The 21,249-nt window shown below is 32.0% G+C and overlaps 1 protein-coding gene and 1 long non-coding RNA gene across 8 annotated transcripts in view; one reads left to right on the top strand and one right to left on the bottom strand.

The window, feature by feature from the left end:
* Daam (disheveled-associated activator of morphogenesis-like protein) overlaps positions 1–21,249 on the bottom strand; it is a 30,842-nt gene that overhangs the window by 4,332 nt on the left and 5,261 nt on the right. For 3 of the 5 annotated variants that reach the window (XM_077421077.1, XM_077421078.1, XM_077421076.1), the window contains 8 exons: positions 4,924–5,031; positions 4,063–4,371; positions 3,366–3,590; positions 2,553–3,150; positions 2,197–2,471; positions 1,353–1,685; positions 637–1,112; positions 11–447 (listed from right to left, as the gene is read on the bottom strand). In XM_077421077.1, coding sequence (XP_077277203.1) covers positions 11–447; positions 637–1,112; positions 1,353–1,685; positions 2,197–2,471; positions 2,553–3,150; positions 3,366–3,590; positions 4,063–4,371; positions 4,924–4,965 — 2,695 coding nt within the window. In that variant the 5' untranslated portion in view covers positions 4,966–5,031. Of the gene's footprint in view, positions 1–10; positions 448–636; positions 1,113–1,352; positions 1,686–2,196; positions 2,472–2,552; positions 3,151–3,365; positions 3,591–4,062; positions 4,372–4,923; positions 5,032–6,798; positions 7,078–11,954; positions 12,150–21,249 lie in introns of those variants that run through there. The other 2 variants (XM_077421074.1, XM_077421073.1) reach the window with 2 other exon arrangements.
* Positions 7,214–20,978, top strand: LOC143905575 (uncharacterized). 3 transcript variants are annotated; one of them, XR_013259236.1, is made up of 3 exons: positions 7,214–7,527; positions 17,114–17,225; positions 20,359–20,978. It is a non-coding gene; the product is annotated as an uncharacterized LOC143905575 (long non-coding RNA). The 3 variants fall into 3 exon arrangements; XR_013259237.1 differs by lacking the exon at positions 7,214–7,527 and adding an exon at positions 12,952–16,318; XR_013259238.1 differs by lacking the exons at positions 7,214–7,527; positions 20,359–20,978 and adding an exon at positions 19,668–20,010 and having other exon boundaries at positions 12,952–17,225.

Genomic DNA, 21,249 nt, shown 5'->3' with positions numbered 1-21,249 from the left:
TGGTTATTACCTATTTCTCTTTGAACATCCTGCAGTCCATTTTTTAAGTTGGCCACTTCCTTCTGCAAATCGGCCATACTAACTTTAGCAGCTGTTTTAACATGCGGCATATCCTCTTCGATTTCTAAGACTTCTCTGAATCTGGCTTCGAGAATCTGCACAAGATAATGTAGTAAAGTCGTACCCTTGGAGCAAGAAGACTTGGTATCGACTAGACGATTCAAAGAAGCTAATCGAAAGCCGCACGCGTTACCCCGCGCGTTCCCACGATTCACGTAATTTCCCAATGCTAAAACTAATTCCAAAAGTTTTCTGAGTCTCCTTGATCTGGCCACTTGTCGGCTCGCTTCTAAAACTGCTCGCATCCTTGGCGTCAGTTCCGCAATGCTAGCTGCGAATTTTTTTTTGTAATGAAGAGAACGCAATCTTTGTTCATAATGCGGCACCCTAAAGAACACAGAAGAATTGATATGTCGTTTGTTCAATGTTTCGTTGGTCTGTTTTGTAATCCTATATAAAGAGAAATTGGAATTTCTCTAAATCGCTTGAAAGCTAATTAATCGCTAATTAAAGCAATTATCATAATCTCAGAAGGAAAGTCTAAAAGAAGCTGATAATGTCTAAAATAGAACGCACTTTGATATTTGATACAAGAAACAGTCAGCCCTGTTTTGCAATTCCTTTTGATGGATATCTAACGAGGCAGCCTCTTCCGAAGATGGTATGTACTTTAGCAACTGCTCCACCATATCGATGTGCAAAATATTCTGTTGATCCATCGACAATATCGTTCTGGTAATCTCATTATCGGACATCTTCAATTTCGACAATAGTATAGTGCAATTCTGCGCTCTTCTTGAATCGATTACCGACATCGTCTTCTTATTCTTTCCTAATGTTCTCAAGTCCTCTATCGAACCTTCCGTGGGAACGCCATTCTTTTGATAAGCGCAAAAGATCTTATCGATAGACTCGAGATCCATTACGTTGTAGAGCTTCGTATCGTCCAGCTCTGACCATATTGTGCCCTGCAATTTCTGCTCAGGTATCTTGGACCAGTTGAACGATTTTAAAGGATTACTCGGTTGTGGAACATTCTTTATTATCTCCACCTACGATATTTAATGAACGATTTATGTAAATTAAGTTATTTCCTACTGTGGAAAGTCACTAATTAGTAAATTATTCTAGCTGATTGCGTGTAACTTTAGGAAATGTTACTAATGTTTCTTCAACTATAATATATTACTAAATATTAATCAAATTACCATCACGCTGTTATATTAATATTATTATTACATATAATAGTTTTATATATATATTACTTAAAATTTTTAATATATAGTAATAACCTTCATGGGTGGAGGAGCAGTCGGCATTAAACAAGGAGGTGGCGGGGGTGCTAATGGAGGAGGTGGTGGTGGCGGCGGGGTAGATTTAGTCTCAAGCTTCTCGAGTACGTCATCTTCCACAATTTTTAAAGTGGCTTTTGCGTCGTCTGGCAAACTTCCTGAAGCCACTAGTTGCTCTAGACGTTTCCTTTCAGATTTCTCGTTGTTAATTTGTCGCGATAACGTCTCGAGGTTATCTTGCAATTCTGAAATTTTTTGTTTTGTCTCTATGTGCATCGATATCTCTTTTTCAAGACGTTCTTTGATCCTTGCTAAACTTGCTTCCATATCTTCCTACAAATAGATAATCACAAATTATGACTATTTGCAGCAGAAAAACAGACAACGCACTAAGCAGTAAATGACGATTCGCATCGTATCTAAAATATAAGAATAATACAATTTACTCAAAATTAAATGAATTTATAGAAAAAGAAAAGAAATATTACTCTCAGGATTTTCATATCGCTGATTAGCCTTATATTTGAAATGCGTTTAATATATATTTTGAAAAAGCACGTTGATACCTGAATAATGTGTTTTTTTCATTTTGATATTATCAAAAGGGACACATTTATCGATCCTAATAATAAATTTCAAACGTTTTTCGAATATGCGTGTAGCTTCGGAAAACAAATTAAACTAAGAAAATAAAATTCTTCTGCATAAAAACATATAGGATACGTGTATGTGTGTAAGTGAATATCTTTTATAATTCATAAATCAAATTTTGCTATATTATGAGAGATTATTATGAGAAGTTTGTTGTGATTGATAAATAGGATATTGAATTTTTTTATAATACCTTTTCTTGAGACCTCAAATCTAGTTCTTGCTCCTTTTTAGCCAATCTCGTAGACATGTCCAAATTTTCGCGTTCCATCTCTTCGGCTTTCTTTTTTGCTGCCACAAGTTCCTCTTCTTTTGCGAGAAAGTGAACAATCTCTTTTACATTTATTTCAATTGGGGCCACATCGGGGTTTCTTACTAATCCCGTTTCGTTGCTTTCGGATTGTAAAACGATCTGCTGAACGATTCGATCAAACAACAGCCAATGTTGAGGATGCGAACCATAATCCACTAAAAAAAAAGAAAAATAAAATTAATTTGCATTACGACATGTTTCTGACGAAAATAAGATCTTTCAATCTAAAAACTCACGCGGTAATAAAAGACAATGTTCAAGTAAGCTAAGAAGATGAGGATAAGCAGCAGTGTGGCTGAGTTTCCGTCGCAAAAGATCGAACATGGCGCTAGCACTCTTAGTGTCCACATGTTCCTTTTCGAACTTCCTGGCGAGTTCCTTCTCGTCTTCATTTCGTACCATCTCAAAAAAATCGAGATGCCTATCGAGCGTCTCATTCTCGTATTTTCTCAGTTTCTCGATAATAGGTTGGATGCCGAGCATTAGTAGCTCATATCTTAGGTGTAGCCTAAACTCCAGCGTCACCTGGCCAGGCCCGTAGTTTAACACGGCGTTGATAAACGACATGATCGCCGTTTTCAAAGATAAATTGTCTTTATAGATGCCGAAGTTTTTGTCAAGATCATTAATTATACACTGGAAGCGCGTTCTCTCGGAATGATACTGCTGGAAGTGCAACATGGCCTCTAGAACTTTGCGGTGACCGCCTGGCACCAGACAAACTGCACCGAGAATCTCTAGTACAGAGATTTTCGTCTTTATATTCTCAGATGCGAGCGACTGTGATATCGTGTTAATTGCCGTTGGATGTGCCAGCACGTGCGCTCTACCATTCTAGAAAGAAAGAGATATTAATTGAAATAATGAGGAAAAAACAGTGATACGTGTAAGATCTCTTAGCGAAATTAGGGGTATACATCGTTAAACAGTGATTCACACATTCTTATTTTCTCCCGAAAATATGGAAAAATTAGGTAATAAACTGCTTATTTGACAAAATATTGTTAATAAATATTTTTTAACACTTTTAAACGCTTGACGGAACTCACCGAATTATTCATTAAAGCCTTCAGACATCCTATAACGCTAGTGTGGAGATTACTGTTAGCTGCCTCTGTATCCATAGTTCCTAGTACTTGTAATAAAGCGTTTAAACCATTTAGTTCTATAAATCTGAGAACGAAGCTGTGCGGCTGCGTTCTTAGGGCAGTCTTTAGAGCTTCCGCTTGACGCATTTGATTCGATATTTCCTCATCTTCTTCTGGGAAAGGATTCTGCATACAACATCCAATATGCACATACTCACATGTATCAGAGATAAAATCGAAAATAATACGACAATATTTCGCAGTTCAATAAATTCTGTCTTCCAGCAAAATTCCGAGAAATTCCAAGCAATCTTATTATCGTAAATCTATACGCACGATATAAAAATACAACATTCTTAAAATTATAACGTCAATATATCCTATAATAAAGCAATTATTTTACAAGTTTCCAATTTTCTTACGAGCCTGTCTTATCTATCTCATAATTTTAGTTTGTCTCATCTTTTTTTATACAGCCTTTTTAATTTCAATAAGTAAACTTTATTAATAATATTTTTCTATAATAATGTTTAATGCAAACGTCAAAATTATTTTTTATTTAAAAAAAAGGAAAAGAACGTCGAATCATTAACGGTCAATAATTCTGTCATTAGCAATCATAGATAATAGATTTCATTATGCAATTTCATTCACTTACATTCGCTATCGTCTTTAATCTATTGATATAGTCCTCGGGATCGCCGCTAAGGTCAGTGGTGCGCAAGCCTCCGTTGTCCAATGTACCGTTACCTTTTCTGGAACAATATATCTGCCACTTTTTATTAGCTGGAAGTGCCAAAACTGCTTGTCGATTGGTTTGGGTCAGATCGAGCTCGTCGACAAGCTCGAGAAACATTTTATTCAACTCTTCTTCAGCTGGCATTGGCAAGGTCGGCGTCATTGCTTGTAACGTGAGCGTACCCGTATGCTCCACAACGCAATACGTGATTTCCGGTGGCTCGTCATCCTGTGAAGAGCAACTCGATTAGTTCAGTATCTTGTCATGCATGATATGTATTACAAATTTTATTCAAGTAATATTACATCAATAAATATGAAAAATATACAAAATAGTAGTCTTCTTGCTTAAATTCTATGCGTTGAGTTATCAACAAGAATTTTCTCGCTTTCTATTTTGTGCGTGTGGAACACGTGTATTTATAAATAACTATATTGCTTGTGTGTGTTGTAAATGCAATACCAGTTCAAATAAATTGATGTTTGTATTATGTAATGGAAGAAAACATTTTAAAGAGTATTTAAAAATGTAATGCTATGTGTTGATATATAAAAGTACCTAACGTAATATATTAGCAGTATATTAATTTTAACAAAAAGATAAAATTATCGCAAATACATTTTTGCAACTTTATTTATTAAATTGAAATATATGTTTAATAGTTATATGTAGAGTTTCGGGGAAACAGATAGCATCGTGATCAACAACCGCGGCTCACCATTGCCGCAGTTCTTTGCACTGGAATTCGTTTTTAATCAATAAACTTTTTTTAAATCTTACCTGGAGGCAGCCACAAAACGATTTTTTCACTCGTGATGGCATAGTTTGACAGTGACCAACAAATTCCTTCAGAGGCTGTGAACTTTTCACAGGACAGTTTGGAATCCTCTAGAAATTATAAGAAATTTCATGTATTACTTTTTATAATGCATAGTATTATAACATCGATAATTAACAGTGTTTTATCTTGAGATCTCATAAAAAAATATTTAATGCCACCATGGTGAAAGCAGTTAAAAGAGAGACAAAATTAGAAGTGTATTGTATTAGAAATTTTGCGCACCCCCCCTCTTTCTTTATAAAATCTAACATAATATGTTATATACACCGCATAATATTATACATTGAAGCATCAAAAAATGGGAGTAAACAGTTTTACGGGCATAATAATAACATAATAATAACATTGTATTGCATGTCAATTTTGTAATACTCGTCGTTTTATTTTACATTACAAAGAAGTGGAACTTTTACGTCTAGCCGTTACACTCTAATATAAGCATTTAGACACTTATAATGTATAAGTATACAGGGTGTTTTAGAATTGCACGGCACTATTTTAGGGAAATATTTTCTAGGTCAAAATGAACAAAAAAGTTTATATGCATAAACACATGACCCAAACTTATTTATTAGTAAGATATATATTAAACAGTAAAGATTACATTTAACAGTGAAACATTTAAAGTATGTTTTCAAAGTGGCCGCCGTTTTGTTGAATTCTTTTTGCGTGCCAATAAGTCTACAATAAACTAAAGATTTCATCCAACCCCATAGAATATAGTTTAATGGCGTTAGATTATTTTCTATGGGGTTGGGTGAAGTCATCAGGATTATTCCTGATATTTGGTGCAGCTTTCATTATGCGATTTCTTAAATCTTCTTGCGTGCTATGAGACATGCTAGAGAAACATGCAGGATACTTTGTGCTGAACGCTGCATTCAACAAAACGGCGGCCACTTCGAAAACATACGTTAAATGTTTTAATATTAAACATAATCTTTACTTTTTAATATCTTATCAACAAATAAGTTTGGGACATATGTTTATATAAACTTTTTTGTTTATTTTGACCTAGAAAATATTTTCCTAAAATACTGCCGTGCAATTCTGAAACACCCTGTATATACACATATAAAAGAAAAGTAAATTATAAAGAGAAAAACTTAATTAATAAAATTTTGTACTTGAATACAAGACTGTGTCTCGCATTATCATTACGCAAAATATTGCTTTTTTTAGAAAACTCAATATTTTATAATAAGAGATATAGGATCGTAACGATATACAATCAATTAGAATCAAAAGCTATGCGATCCAAGCTTAGGTCTTTGACAGCCTTATATTAGTTTCTGGTATACATATATATGTCTATATATATACATATAATTTTCCCAACAAACTGCGCGCCGATTATTTGTCGGACTTAAAACACAGTAATTGTTAGAATTAAAAACCAATATTTTATTATATCAAATAATTAGAAAAATATAATAAAACATTATAATTTTGAATTTTAATAATAAAGTTTTGCACAAAAAAAGAGAGACACATATCTATATCTATATCAAAATACATACGTAAAATAGAGTTTAATCTTTATCATATGCAGCCATCATTGCAAATACATATAAATTTACGTGAATAAAAAATATGTGTAAATATATGAGAATAAGAAATTATATTATATCTTGGTAACAAAAAATTACATAATTTTTACTTGAAATTCTATTCTCAACTTCTTTTCTCAAACACAGTGCAATGAGCAAATTGGCAGCGATGCAATATTATACAATAGTAATCAATTCTAAGTCAACGTAGCGAAAGTGCTTGACTAACAATAAAAATTCCTTTGTGATTTGATTATAACCTACGTGAAAAAAACGCCACGTTTCAGTTCTAGGCTCCGAACAAGACACGATATCTCGATCCTCACCGTTGGAGGACATGTCAATATCAGTAGGATCACTTTTTTGTAAGCTATAATCGAGTGAAAGAGGCGCTCGGAGCACCGGTACGATTTTGATTGTAGTCGTTTTCACAATTAATTGCGATTTTCACTTTTTGCACACTTTAGAGATGAAACCGCTTCGCTCGCATGCAGGTAAACACTCGACAATTCGAGTCAACCACAATTTCATAGGCTAGAAACTCTCTTATCTCGCACATTGAAATTCTTATCGCGCTAGAAGAAACAGAACAACGTCAGTTATCGCGCGACTATGCATATTATTATGATGTCCTCGGTGGAATCAGCCAATCTTTCATCGAGTAAAAGTAACTTTTTTGGAAAATGTGATACTTGATAGTACTATTAATTTATTCATTTTATTCATTCATTTTTTTTTCTTCTTTTCAGTCTATTTATTTTACTGTATTTGCATTTATTTAGAGAAGCGGTAAAAAAATCAGTAAAAGTTCTGTAAAAAATTAGTATCCCAAAATCTAAAGTAATTCTTTCAATACAATGTATTTCATTTTAAATAAATATTCATATTTTAATCTTGGAACAATAACAAAAGTTATTATAATACTTTCAGTGCAAGTTTTTGACCGTGGTATTCGCCGGAAGCTAAAATATTACACCATTCAACAAATCACAGGTTTACAAATCACAAAATATACTTTCCAAAGCTTCACGATTCTTGAAATTACTTAAAAAAAGAGAGATACGTTGATCTATCACGTACAGAAGACGTTATTAATGCCTTCCTAGCTGTGTTCTTGAAATTTCTATAGTGCACGTTACATGTACTATATATGCTTCATACTTATATGGCTCTTACGTCTATCGCAGTTATAGACATGAAGCAAGGCAGAGAAAACCGTATACGTAACTATAATACGTAAACGTAAAGTCATGAAAAAGCTATCGTGTCGATACGTGACGATACGAACGTAGTTACGTACTGTGGTTACGTATACAGTTTTCTCTGCCTTGCTTTACGTTTATAATACGTAAGAGCCTACATTTCGTTCTCTGCCATCAGCCTAAGACAATTGTAAACATGTGAAAATTGTGGCATTTTGAAAAATATAGCAATTTTATTGCTGATTAATTTAAACATTCATTATGTAATATTAAATCAGAAAGATAAGAAAAGCGTCAAAACAGATTTCTTATCAATTCGGTCACACTGGCTCAGTCAAATATTTATAAGTAGTTTATTGTAATCATATCTGTACAAAAGGCAGGCACAATATCAATGTATATCTGAATTTTTATCGGTTTAGATCTTTTTATAAGTAGTGTCTTATAAATAATTCTTAATCCAATATCGATTTATTATGTAGATACACTGCAAATCTAAGTATATTTTATTTAATACACTTTTTTGTAGTCACTTTAGAAACGTATTCAAAAAATATAAAAACACATAAAGTGCTTTTTTTCAAACAATCGACAAAATATTGTTAATGTCAATAATTTTATATTTCCTCACCATCTTTCTAATTTTAAAATTAGAAATACAAGGCTTATTCCATTAATTAATCAGGAGCGGTGTTTTCTTGGATAAATTAAATCTTTATAAAAATTGTAACGTGTTACCAAATTTTCAAAATAAAGTGACGTATATAAGTTGAATAAAACGCTTAAGGACGTTCTCCGGTCCTTATACTAGAGAAAATCGATTTTCTTAGAATTTTCATGAAACTGTGAATATAGGAGAGACCGGGGCTAAGCCGACACTATTTTTTCAAAGGCAATTTTTAATATTTAATTAAAATTTTTAGGCAAATTTTTTCAATGGTATATATTTAAAGAGTGTTTCTTCAGGTACAAAATTGATTCAGGAAGTTTTGCTGTACGTCGCTTTGTTTTGCCGCCAGGAAAGGAAAAGTGACGCGAAGACAAATTTTCAAATTAAAAAATGACGGGGTAAACTCGACACTTTGCCTGATCGACACAATTTGATCTGGAACTTATTTTTTATTGTTTGAAACTAAATATACATTTGTTTATCGTGTATTTAGAAAGTACAAAAATTTAGAATTAAGTAAAACAATTATTGGAAATAATGAGAACAAAAATTGTTCAACATTCAATTATTTTCATCTGAACTCATGTCTGAAAAACAATTTATGCAAGTAAATTCGCGATTACACGTGCGCACACATTTGTCATGGGCCATATGCTGCATTACAAGCATCGTTTATTATTGAGAACCAATAAAACAGCGTGTCGACTTAGCCCCTGTCGACTTTGCCCCAATCGTCGTTTTTTACTTTTGTTACTCCAAAAATATAAAAATTTTGAAAATATGCAAAAATTATTATCGGATTCGTATAAAGCATCGAATTTCCTATCAAAATCACTCACCGGTAGATTCGCAAGAAAAAGCTCGATGAAAGAGTAGACATTTTCGAGAGATCAGAAAAATTACTTTTTACTATCAAAAACGCTTATGTCGCGTTAAAAATTACACTATAACTTAGAATGTTACCAAATTCCGTTGATAATACTGGCATATAAAGACGCATTTATAATAAAAAAGGCAAGTTTCTACGATAGATTTAAATTGGCAACAAGCCTAGTGTCAAGTTTGCCCCGTTATCGGCTTAGCCCCGGTCTCCCCTACGTTAATTTAGGTGTGCTTTATGCGTGGTATAAATTTCAGTACCTCTTCCGGAATAAAAAATAAAGATCTGAGCCTCAAAGTTTCAAAACAAAATTTAAAATTTAATTTTTGTTAGTTTTGGCATTTTTCCCTTATAGAACTCGACGAGAGGAGCAACTTTGGTCCTTTTAGCCAACCTCGTATCTCTTACCGTTTGGCCTGGAAAACCTTTTCATTAGTAAAAGTTGAAACTTTTGAGGTTCAGTAACTTTATTTTTTATCCCGAAAGAGATACTGAAATTTATACCACGCATAAAGTACACCTAAATTAACGTATATTCACAGTTTCAAGAAAATCGATTTTCTCTAGTATAAGGACTGGAGAACGTCCTTAAAGTGTATTTTCTATAAGTGTTTGTTACTTTAAAAGCTTTTTCAATTAATAAGTGTTTTATTTTAACTCGGTTTTAGTGTTTTATATTTTGTGTGTAACGCTTGAAAACGCTTTATGTGTTTTTATATTGAATACGTTTTTAAACGTTTAAAAAGTTACAGAAGTGTATTAAATAAAACGCTTAGATTTGCTGTGTATTTTTGCGAAAAAAACACAGTTTATGTGTATCACACAATTGCATGCAGTACCTATAATTATTTTTATTTTATTATTTCTATTAGATACATTATATTTATCTATATGCGACATATGTCGAATTATTTCGAAACATTTAGCAACAATGAGTAACAAAAAGTTGCTCGTTGTTGCTTCAGTGGAGACGTAGCTTTTAAATTAGTTTTCAACATTTCTTAATTAATTTATTCTACACTATTTATATTACACTATAAATTTTAATATGTTTCAAAGTAAACAAAGTGGATTATTAAATACTGGTCCTTTGAAAGTTGTATTATTCAATCATGGAAAAGAGGAATCATAAATGAAATAGGATAATCATTAACAATTATGTTCTATATTCATGTGATATTGTACTTTCGAAAATATCTAAAACAGCATAAATTATTCGATGTACTTTCCGTGAAATGAGTAAAAGCGCAGAAAGCGTGCAGATCTTTCGATCATAATATGGATATCGACATTGCTGCTGAATCCAGCGACATAGTATGATCGGTATTGATGTGCAATATTCATAGTAATTGTGTTTACGCTAATTTAGCCATATGCGAATAGATGTCTGATAAATTGTTATGGTCGGTATAAATAAGCACAACCGTGTCAACGGTAACTTATATATATATATATGTATATATATATATATATATATATATATATATATATATATATATATAAAAGTTACCATATATATATATGTATACACATCATATATACAACAAATACACATATATATATATATATATGTTGTATTTATTTTGTAAATTATTTTATTTATTATAATTTGTTAATAATTATATAATTAATATTTATATTAGATTTTTAAATAACGGTCGATTAAGATATTTTGAATATTTGTGAAAATGGAAAAAGTGTAGAAGAGAAAAAGCAATAATGATATGCGTTCTGATTTAAAGACGGTGCACGCATATTATTATAAATTTTTACCCATACATTTTTAATAGTGACTCATAATGTAATTACTTTCTTCGGAACGGTTACAAAAAAAGCGTTACGGACATTTCATCATATGCTCATCATAAATGAATAATCACGTATTAGAAAGTTAATAAGATTTTAGCAATCCAATATACATTATATGCTTTCAGTCACATAGCATTATTTTCACGCATTATATAATACATTAATGAATTAATTTAAAATTATAGCCATCGAATTTTAAAATTGGACAAAGAATAAATTTAACTACAAATTTATTACTCTATTATTAGCTTTTTCATTACTCTTTACTTATCATATGCAGTTGACTTTTTAAAACAAAATTATTGAGAAAAATTAAAGTTACTGTATATATTTATCGCAATTTCCAAATTTTTTTCAAAATTGAATATATTTACGGTTAATTCTAGGCTTAAATTAAAACTCTGCTAAAACATAATTTTCTTAAAATAAGATAAGTTGCACGGTTTTCGCGTTTTTTATTTAAATTGTTGGGATTTAGTTTGTCTATTTCTTATTCAAATATAATGTGAAAAATGGTATTTTAATCGTATTTATTTAAAATAAATACAATAAAGATATGTAAGTAAGTGTATATAAAAATTTGAATTCGTGCAAAGTTTGTCGGTATGTAGTAAAATGTAGTTAAATCGTCCATAAGCTATTCTTATTATTATAAATATTATACAGTACTTTGTCTATTTTTTCAATTGCATGACAATTGCACGATTATTACTTTTGTTGCAAATGTAATTGGGAAATTGTAACCGCGATTTGCAACATACGATAGCGGCATTTATTATTCAGGCCAATAATATTCTATAACAGCATGTTATAATAGTTCTTATAATAGTGTGTTCATTATTTAAGCTATACACGTTACCAGATTTAGTTTTCCCATTTTCTCCAACATGGTGTCCATTTTGAATTTCATCAATTTCTTCTTCAAAGTAAACGTTTATTTTCTTCTGAACCGAGAACCAAGTCTTCTGTCGGATATCCGTTCGAAAGTTGCTTGCTTCGTATGCGAAGATTACCAACAATTTGTCGACGATCTCATCATCGAATTATATTGCGTCTGCAGAGTTTAAATTTAACATTTAGAACATTCTAATTTAGACTTCATCTTGTTTTGAGATAGCAAAGATGAAATTCGATTGCTTTGCTATTAGGCTTCGCTTGTAGATCGCGGAAGTTACACGCGGCATTGTTTCACGAAGCCTTCTTTCTGCTCTTGGAATAGTCCTTGTAAGCGGATTAGTAAGGGATACTTATGGTTCTTGAGTTCTTCTTTAATACTCGCAGTCAATATATGTTGTGCTTTAAATTTTGCTTTAGAAAATAGCTAGTAACAAATTGAAGATGTTGAGTCAAGTTCTTGCAAGTTCTTTCATTGTGATTTTGTCCGCAATTTGATGTTTATATATTTATAAAAAATTTGACATTTAAAATGTTTAACTAATCATTTAGTTATATAATTTTTATGATTTAGAAAGAAGTCTTTGTTAAATTTTGCACTAAAATATTTTTTCTTATTACTTTCAGCAATATCTAAAACATTACGTGTTTAATAATATTTCAAAATGGATTCTCATAATTTCAGTTTATAGTAGTCTTTAACTAAGATTGGTAGTTTTGTAACAATAAAGTTGGATTAATTGTGAACGAATTATTATTACAATAATTTCCTTTTTGATCACATTACTTGATTTTTATAACTTCAAATCATTTTACACATTATACCTATATTTGCTTATATGTATTCTTTAGTTTTTGTTGTTAGATTATTTTATAAAAATATATTTCAAGGTTGTGTTTTTTTCGCTATCGAAAGGGATTCCAATAAAAGTTAATAATAAAATTTGTAACAAAATCTACCATTGTCTTCTACTTTTCATCTTCGACTGATTAATCATTTTCTGTAATCTATTATTCAAATTTTAGCTTTTGTGTGTTACAAAAGATTTGTCTTTTTTTCATTCAATTCACTGTCTTCGTCTTGTGCCCTTCAAAAAGATCTATTGGAGTATCTTTTGGAATCTTTTGAGGAAAGTCTTTCATTTACATATCTTCTCTTTATTCATTTCTGATAATTCAATTCGATTCTTGGACAGAATCGAATGTTTAACATCACAATGTTGCAAACGCAAAGTCTTTCACTCGTCAAAGTATTTCACACTTATATAATTATTGGAATGTCCGACAATTTATTATAAAAAGAACAATGATGATCGATGAAAATTCGATGATTATGAATATTGTGACCCGACTTTTCTGTTCGTTTCGATCAAGACAGCGGATGATCTCGCTCGCGGAACGTTCTTGCTCGCGATTGTAGGTTGAACTGCCAGGTGAAAACACAACATCTCTCAACTTGCACAGGTGCACATAGGGGCCCCCCGACCGGGCTCTGGAGGAAAGAAGGGGGGCCTACTTGCGCGCTAGGATCTCTTTGCCACGAATACTTCGGTCGGTACTGACCTGATATAAAATCCGGGAATATTATTTGTAATTCATATCGCGTAAAAATCGAATTTGCACCCAATCAGTATAATAAATATGAATTGTTATCTGGTGAGCTAATACGAGGGAAAGCTGAATCAAAAGTCACAAAAAATTGCTCGCAAAAATATCGTCTCATTCGAGCATTTTTACACAATATTTTTACAACAAATATATATTTTTATTTTGAAAAACAAAAACGTCTGTTCTTTCCTATACTTAATGCTTACTCTCTATATATACCTCTTCTGTATTTCTTACGTTGATTTTATTTATTTATTATTATGTATCACTGCGCGCTTTCTTTGAAAATGTTTCTTCAAAAAAATGGAATAACCATTTTATAAAATTTTTTAAAAATTATCAAAAATTTGTACTATATAAAATTTTTAATAAAATTATTTTTATAATTTATAATAGCATTTGAATAGACAAATGGAGAATCTAATTATTAAAATAAAGATTACGAGTTGTGAGACAGAATTTATATGTGCAGTTTATCATCCGCGTGTAAGTTTGATAATTACCAGAATATCCAAGTAAATCGATTATTGTCGATTAACGTGCTTAAAAATGAACAAACAGGGTAAAAAAGTGTCAGAGCTGGTATCAGAGCTGGTATGTATGCCGTATGTATATGCCATTATACTGTTCACGTGGAGTAAACTCGTAAGAGTGTATTACAATTAGATCGTCGCGTCGCGTCCTGTCGGACCCCAAATCGTGTTTCTTATTTCTTGCTCGTCATGATCCGTCGTGTCGTCGCCGCGTCGTTGATCTGACGCACGATAGAAAACGTTCGTCATTTCTCGCCCTGCGGTGGCAGTCTTGCCGAGCGGAATGCACTCTCGTCTCTTAGTAGCCGATGCGCGACGACTGGTTTTTCAGGAGAAAAAATAAAGCATACGACCGTCAGAATATTTTTTCCTTTCCTGTGCATGCACTTTTATGCTTTTCTCCTGCATAACTGAGAAAAGATGAAGGAGAAGGAGATTTTATTGCCATGCTCTGTCTTTTACCAGACTGTCTATCTTGAGAATAATCCTCATTGTATAAGGATCGCACCTTTAAGGTTGTTATAATAACCGCGGCTCCGCGTGATCGAATTGAATTATATCAGCTGATGAGTATATGTAAGTTAACAGAACAAACTAACGTAGTAACTTGTATGTATTATATATACAACAAATCGAGTTCTTTATGAGAAATTCAGCGTCATTTTTATGCGCGCGGGGATATTTTAGAAAATAAAACTTTTACTTTTATTCGACATCAGATTAAGAATTTTGTAAATATACATATAATTGAGAACGTCCTTTAAGATGTTTAAAGCTTTAATATTATATATATCATTTTTTAAATATAATTTCGTATAATATAAAATAAAAAATCAATTGCTCTACAATTTTATAAGCCTGACTACAGAAACCCGAAGATATAAGAACTGTTTTATAAATTATAACATTTTTTAACATATTATACAATTGTTGGTAAAAACAAGGAAGAAACTTTTCGCATTTCTGCGGAAACACGCAAGGCCATTTTTTAAAAGAATTTTTAGGATGGAATTTTACGAGTCTTTAAGTCCCATCCGTTAGATTCGGCCAGATAATAATCTATTGCAAGTTTATCTGTTCACGACGATCTTGTTGATAATTTGTGAGTTTAACCTTTGCATCGATATTGCCATTAATATACAACGATAAACTGTTAGTAAACAGGCAAAAGCACAAAATACGCCGCTTGTAATGCCAAAGAAGCTGTTTGTGAACGATTTGTGACGTTTTGATTAAAGTAGTTGTGATAAACACTTGTAATAGGTGCATTAAAATTCCCTTTCTTTTTTCCACTCTTCGAGTCATCTTCTCGCTATAATATACATAGGAGATCATCTATACTAAAAAGTAACACCGGACATGCATTATTGGAAAATAGTGAAAATACCATGGACATATATACGTATAAGTGCATTTTCCATGGCATATCCTAATCGGTGTCAACTATTGCACGTATCGACCTACTGAAGAGAAGACCCGTTATGTGATAATCTTCCTTTCCCTTCCGCCGCAATGGTATTCTCATGTTCTCCGTCTCGCTTTCGACGTTTAGTAGGTACGCCGACTACACGTACGTTAAATGTAGTCTCTGGCATTGTGACGTTTAAATCGACGGAATATATTAGTATAGGCATAAACTATTTTGTGATGGATGTACCTAACAATTTCCGGATGTACCGTCAATTTCAATTAATCCACTTTTGATCATTGATTGATAAATTAAACATTGTATTAAACGTTTAATGAAATGCTGTTAACAAAAATGCAAAAATGCAATAATGCAATAATGTATAATAATTATATATATTTATATAATTAAAAATTAATAAATAACATTAATAAATTAATCGCAAACCTTTTATGTATCTTTTCATGAATCTTCTACCAAAGGCCCGCTCGTGTGTGACTTAAGGATTTTATATAGTATTTCTTTAGATTTTACTATGCAACTTTCTAGGATTTAACTCATTCCTATTCGTACAACGTTGAGGAAAATCGTTTAGATATTCACAAGTGTCGTTTCTCTGATGTATTGTCGCTAATGTTTTATGTCCCGTTGTAGTCATTGTGTGTTTACTATACTTCGCTATAGATAGTATAGATAGAATCCGGCTATACGATGACTCGTCTAATATATATACATATATTCAGTGTAGACAGTGTAGGCACAGTGCGTTTGCAGTTACACGTAAGTTCATTTAGGACTATCTTGTCATTCTCATTTCGGTTACAACAGTTAACAGTTAACAATTATAACAAAATGTGTCGCCATCCTCCAAGGGGTCTTTTTGTTATATAATACTTTAGATTAATTATAATATAGATATACTTTTCGATATATATCGCTCTTTTCGATTGTGGTCATATTTGTGATCATATTTAGTAAACGCTAGTGTTAAACAAAGATACATACATGGGCAATTGTTGAAGTTTGAACATATAGTATGTATGTATGTTAACATATCGTTAAACGTATAGTACATATAGTTTTTTTATTCTCTTGTAAAAACGGGAGCTATCCATTTAGTAGCCATTATGGAAAAAGTGTTGGTTGCTAGCTATAAAACTGAATAATACGCTTATCGAACATTTAATAATTGACAGTATTCTATATCACACATCACTGAACACATCACTCTTGACAGCTATTGCTATTACTAATAAAAGCAATTTAAATAATTTAGATTACTAAAGGAATTACATGTAAAATGTTGAGACTGCTTTTACTCTTTTTCAATGCGAGTATTTCTTTAATATACCTACATATATTTTGATAATTTTTGTCGATGAATTTTATGATAGATTTGTGCATTAAGTGAAGCCTTTACATATTAACAAAAACTTTTTTCTTTTTAAGTGTAAAATGGCAATAAAATTTCTAAATTATAAATTATGATATTTAAAATACATAAATATCGTATACGTGCCTTCATTTAGAGTCCTTTTTGGATAATTAATAATTTATTTATTATTAATATTTCAGTGAAAAAAAAAAACTATCTGTCAAATGAGGCACGAGTGATATTCCCAGAAATCAGCACGCCTCGACCTGCTACACCTGCTGCTCAACACAAATCGTGGCATACTGACCCGAGGTGCGTTTTAGAATAAATTTAGTAGATGGTCTGCCAGCACACACGTTAACGTTAACGGTGCTGCGATATGAGAGACGCATTTTAAATCAGTAGTTGCGAAAGAAGACTTGACGTATGATTGCGTGCGCGAGCATTTAAAGAAGTTTAATGAAGACCAGTTGTGGTTTCTTGGCACGTAAATGAACATTTATCATGGATATTTTGCGCCATTTTCAATATATTTGTTTCAAAGTTTGTCAAGATATCTACATAAAGAGACAGAGACTTAACGGAATTAATATATGTTACATAATTTTTTTTCTGTCAATCTTGTAAAACAGTTCTTATCTGATATTATTGTGCTTTTAATATATATAATATAATTATTTAAGTACATATTATTTAAGTACATATTATATACATATAATACAGAGTGTGTTTTATTTCGTATGTCAATTATTTCCGCTAATTATCTCAGCAAGTATTGGTTTATTGGAAAAATTGGAGAATTCAGAGAGGGCTAGCCAATAAACGATTATTAAATTTTAGGTCTCATTGTCAGTAAGGTCTAAGTTAAATTTTTTCAATAGAAATCCCCATTTTTATTGTATCATCTTTTTTTACTAATCAATTTGAACAACTTTTGTCTGAAACATTTTTTTATTTGCCCACTTTTCGAGATATCCAAGAAAAACACAATTAAATTTTTTTAATATTTATAGCTTACGAGATATCTCGATAATTGTTTGTCGGAGGAAAAAACGGTACAGGACTTTCTGATCTGATTTGGTTTCAAGATGATACTGTTACAATAGTGCTCCAATTTTTTAAAATATTTGTGTATGAACATGAAAGCTTCTAGGAGATGTATACATGGGGTCCTACCGGGGTTCCTATACTGGGCTCAACACAGGCCCCAGACTCAAAATCTAATAAGATTGTCTATTGGTCTCCTTTAAACCCTGCAACTTTTATCTGAAACATTTTTCCAATAAACTAGTTCTGAGATAATTAGCAGAGATAAATGGCACACGAAATAAAACTCACCCTTTATATATATATATATATTTATATATATATATATATACATATATAAAATTAATTGCTTTTTATCACTTTGACCTTTTTGCGGGAATTAAATTGCACTTATTGCAAATGCAATTTACATATTTTCTATTAAATTTCCAATTTCTTTGTAAAAGTAAACCAGCGATAACAACTCTCGTAACACTTCTCCCATTACCTAGATCTGTTGCACAATTCGATCGACGAGAGTTTATTTCTTTCGGATTTACATACGCATGCGTATAACTGTGTGTAGTTTTGTTAGTGCCGTACAAGTATGCCAAAAGCGCTTCTAAGTGCAATGAACGAGTTCCACATTCGCGACTTAGAGTGGTACGTGGGCAAGATACGATTTGTTATCAGTCGTGACAGTGTTATCGCTAATAAGGATAACACCGCAACTCGCATGACCGCGTCAAATTCGCGGCCACTCGCTTATCAACATCCTTTCTAATTCGCCATTGCGACCTATCGTCGCTTCCCACCGGGTGATGCGGTTTAAAAAAAAAAAGACTATGAGTTCTCGCAAGTAGCAGCACGCTTTCATGCATCAAGTTTCCACAATCAAATCGCAAACGGAATGCAACAAAAACGCCAGAAAAATTGCCCATTCGGGTTGGCGAAACGACGCGACAATCCATAAAAATGTCGGTCCTACTAACCTAATATATGGATTCAGAAGATGAGAAACATGCATGAATGCACTCGTGCCACACCTAAAGATTTTGCGGATTCTTCTTTTGAATCAAATACGCGACTAAATCATTCGCATCACCGTATCTAATTATTGCACTTATAGACTAGTTAACTTCAGTCCGAAAAAAACCCATTTGTGTTACGTCTACATATACATATATGTATACCTATATATATGTATATATATATATATATAATTTGGATTTTTCCATGTATACTGCTATCAATTATAAAGCAAAATCAAATAATTTTGTTGCTTTTCGCGTAAATTTTACATTTGCTCTGACAGTACGACCCAAAACTGTTGGCATGTATTCAAACATTTGATATCTGTTGCATGAATCGTGACTATTTCGTTCATTTTCTGTTATTTGTTTATGTGCTCGCGACTTACTCCGTTATTCGTCAGATTTTCTAAGATCGAGGTCGGCTAAAATTGCGATGAAAAAGGAGAGAGAATCAGAGAAAACCCGGTTATACGTTGTTTGCTTTAATTTACATTCTGAGTTTGCATTAAAAGAAGAAAAAGAAAAGCATTGAGAAACTAAAGTCTGCATACCTATGCATTGCAATTATAAATAATTATTGTAATGCAATCGATATCGGCTGTTTTTCTTTTCAAATCTGTTGATTGTTAAAAAACAATACACACATTTTATTTTAATTGTTTTGCGATGTATCATCTTCTTCTATTTTTTATAGTATTACATGAGCATCACTTTTCGAGCGTTACAGTATTGTATCTGGAGTAGATGACGAAAAGGCTTTTATCAATGGTAAATCCTGTATCGTGCGGCACGTGCATGCGTGTCAACATCATCGTTAGTGCATTACGATGCGCTGATAATTATATGTATATATTACGGAAATAAGTTTCCGCCGCAATAAATATTCCCTGACGCGGAAAGCCTACAGACGTGGAAGAACGTACGTGTTTTGCGATTAGAAAATATGGTAGTTATATAATCGCCAATTATGTAATGCAGTACATGAGTATCTAAAGAAATTAGAACTTATTCTACATGTTTTGAAGAGTACACAAAAATTAAAAAAAAATTTTTTTAATTTTTATATTTGAGCCGTCTCACGTTCGGTGTTTTTTAGGCGAGAGTCCAATCGGCGTGCAACGTTACTTCTACAATTTTTATCCGGTTTGCTTGAAACTTTCAGAGAATCTTTTTTTTATAATTATCTAGGGAAATACATACGGATTTTGCGCTGTTATAAACTTTTTATTCTACAGATAATTTTTCAACAAAATTTTCACGGTCAAAATCGGAACTTTTTTTCAGATGTGCACCATTTCCACTAAAATCAATATTTATAAATAATCCTATGTACTTTCCCAGTAAATCTTATGTAGAAAACAAAAATTATTGTTATTTTGTTCCAGGTCAAACCGTTTAGGAGGAATTTTGGACGCCGATTGGACGCTCGCCTAAAAAACACCGAATGTGAGACAGCTCCAGCGTCGCCATTTTGATGGAAAAAAATTTTAAATTTTTGTGTACTCTTCAAAACATGTAGAATAAGTTTCTTAAAACAAATTTTTGATTTCTTTTATAATTTTTTCCCCAAAAATTGCAAAAGATACCTATATGATTTTCAGGCGCCCAAAAGGTGGTCTTGCCCTTTAATAAACTTAAATTAATTAGTTGTTACACGTATAGTGTGTAGGTTACTAATTAATAGTATGAGATATTTTAATAATGATAAGTACCAATTAAAATATAGTAAATAAAGTATAAAATTTAGAGATAAAAATTTACTTCTTATTTCTTTGATTTTGTAGTGATATATAGATGTACAGTGGAATAGTATAATATTAATAAATAACTATATGATATAATATGGCAGTTATAAATATATTTAGTAATAAAATAAATCCAATGTCTGTATCGCAGATTTCACGCGTCGACAATGAAACCATTGGCTACTTCCGCTTCACAATTGCCCATTACATAACGATAATAAGTATATTCGTTTATACATTAGAAAATGACACTTAAACTGTTCGCACATATGCATTAAATGTTGCACTTCTGCGGTCTCTATGGTAGTACTATAGTCTCTATGGTAGTCTGTCTGTCTGTCTGTCTGTCTGTCTGTCTGTCTGTCTGTCTCTCTCTCTCTCTCTCTCTCTCTCTCTCTCTCTCTCTCTCTCTCTCTCTTAACATTTTATTCATATCTCAATGTAAAGAATCTCTCTTAGCATTGCGTTGCACCCACATTGCATCATTAAATTTATGCATTGTCTGTTTTTTTGAAATGTCCAAGCTTTAAA

Source organism: Temnothorax americanus, unplaced genomic scaffold (assembly GCF_048541705.1).
Source record: "Temnothorax americanus isolate GAGA-0224 unplaced genomic scaffold, ASM4854170v1 Scaffold64, whole genome shotgun sequence".
Lineage (NCBI taxonomy): Eukaryota > Metazoa > Arthropoda > Insecta > Hymenoptera > Formicidae > Temnothorax > Temnothorax americanus.
The sequence above is the reverse complement of the archived record's forward strand: the minus strand, read 5'-3'. Positions and strand labels throughout refer to the sequence as shown.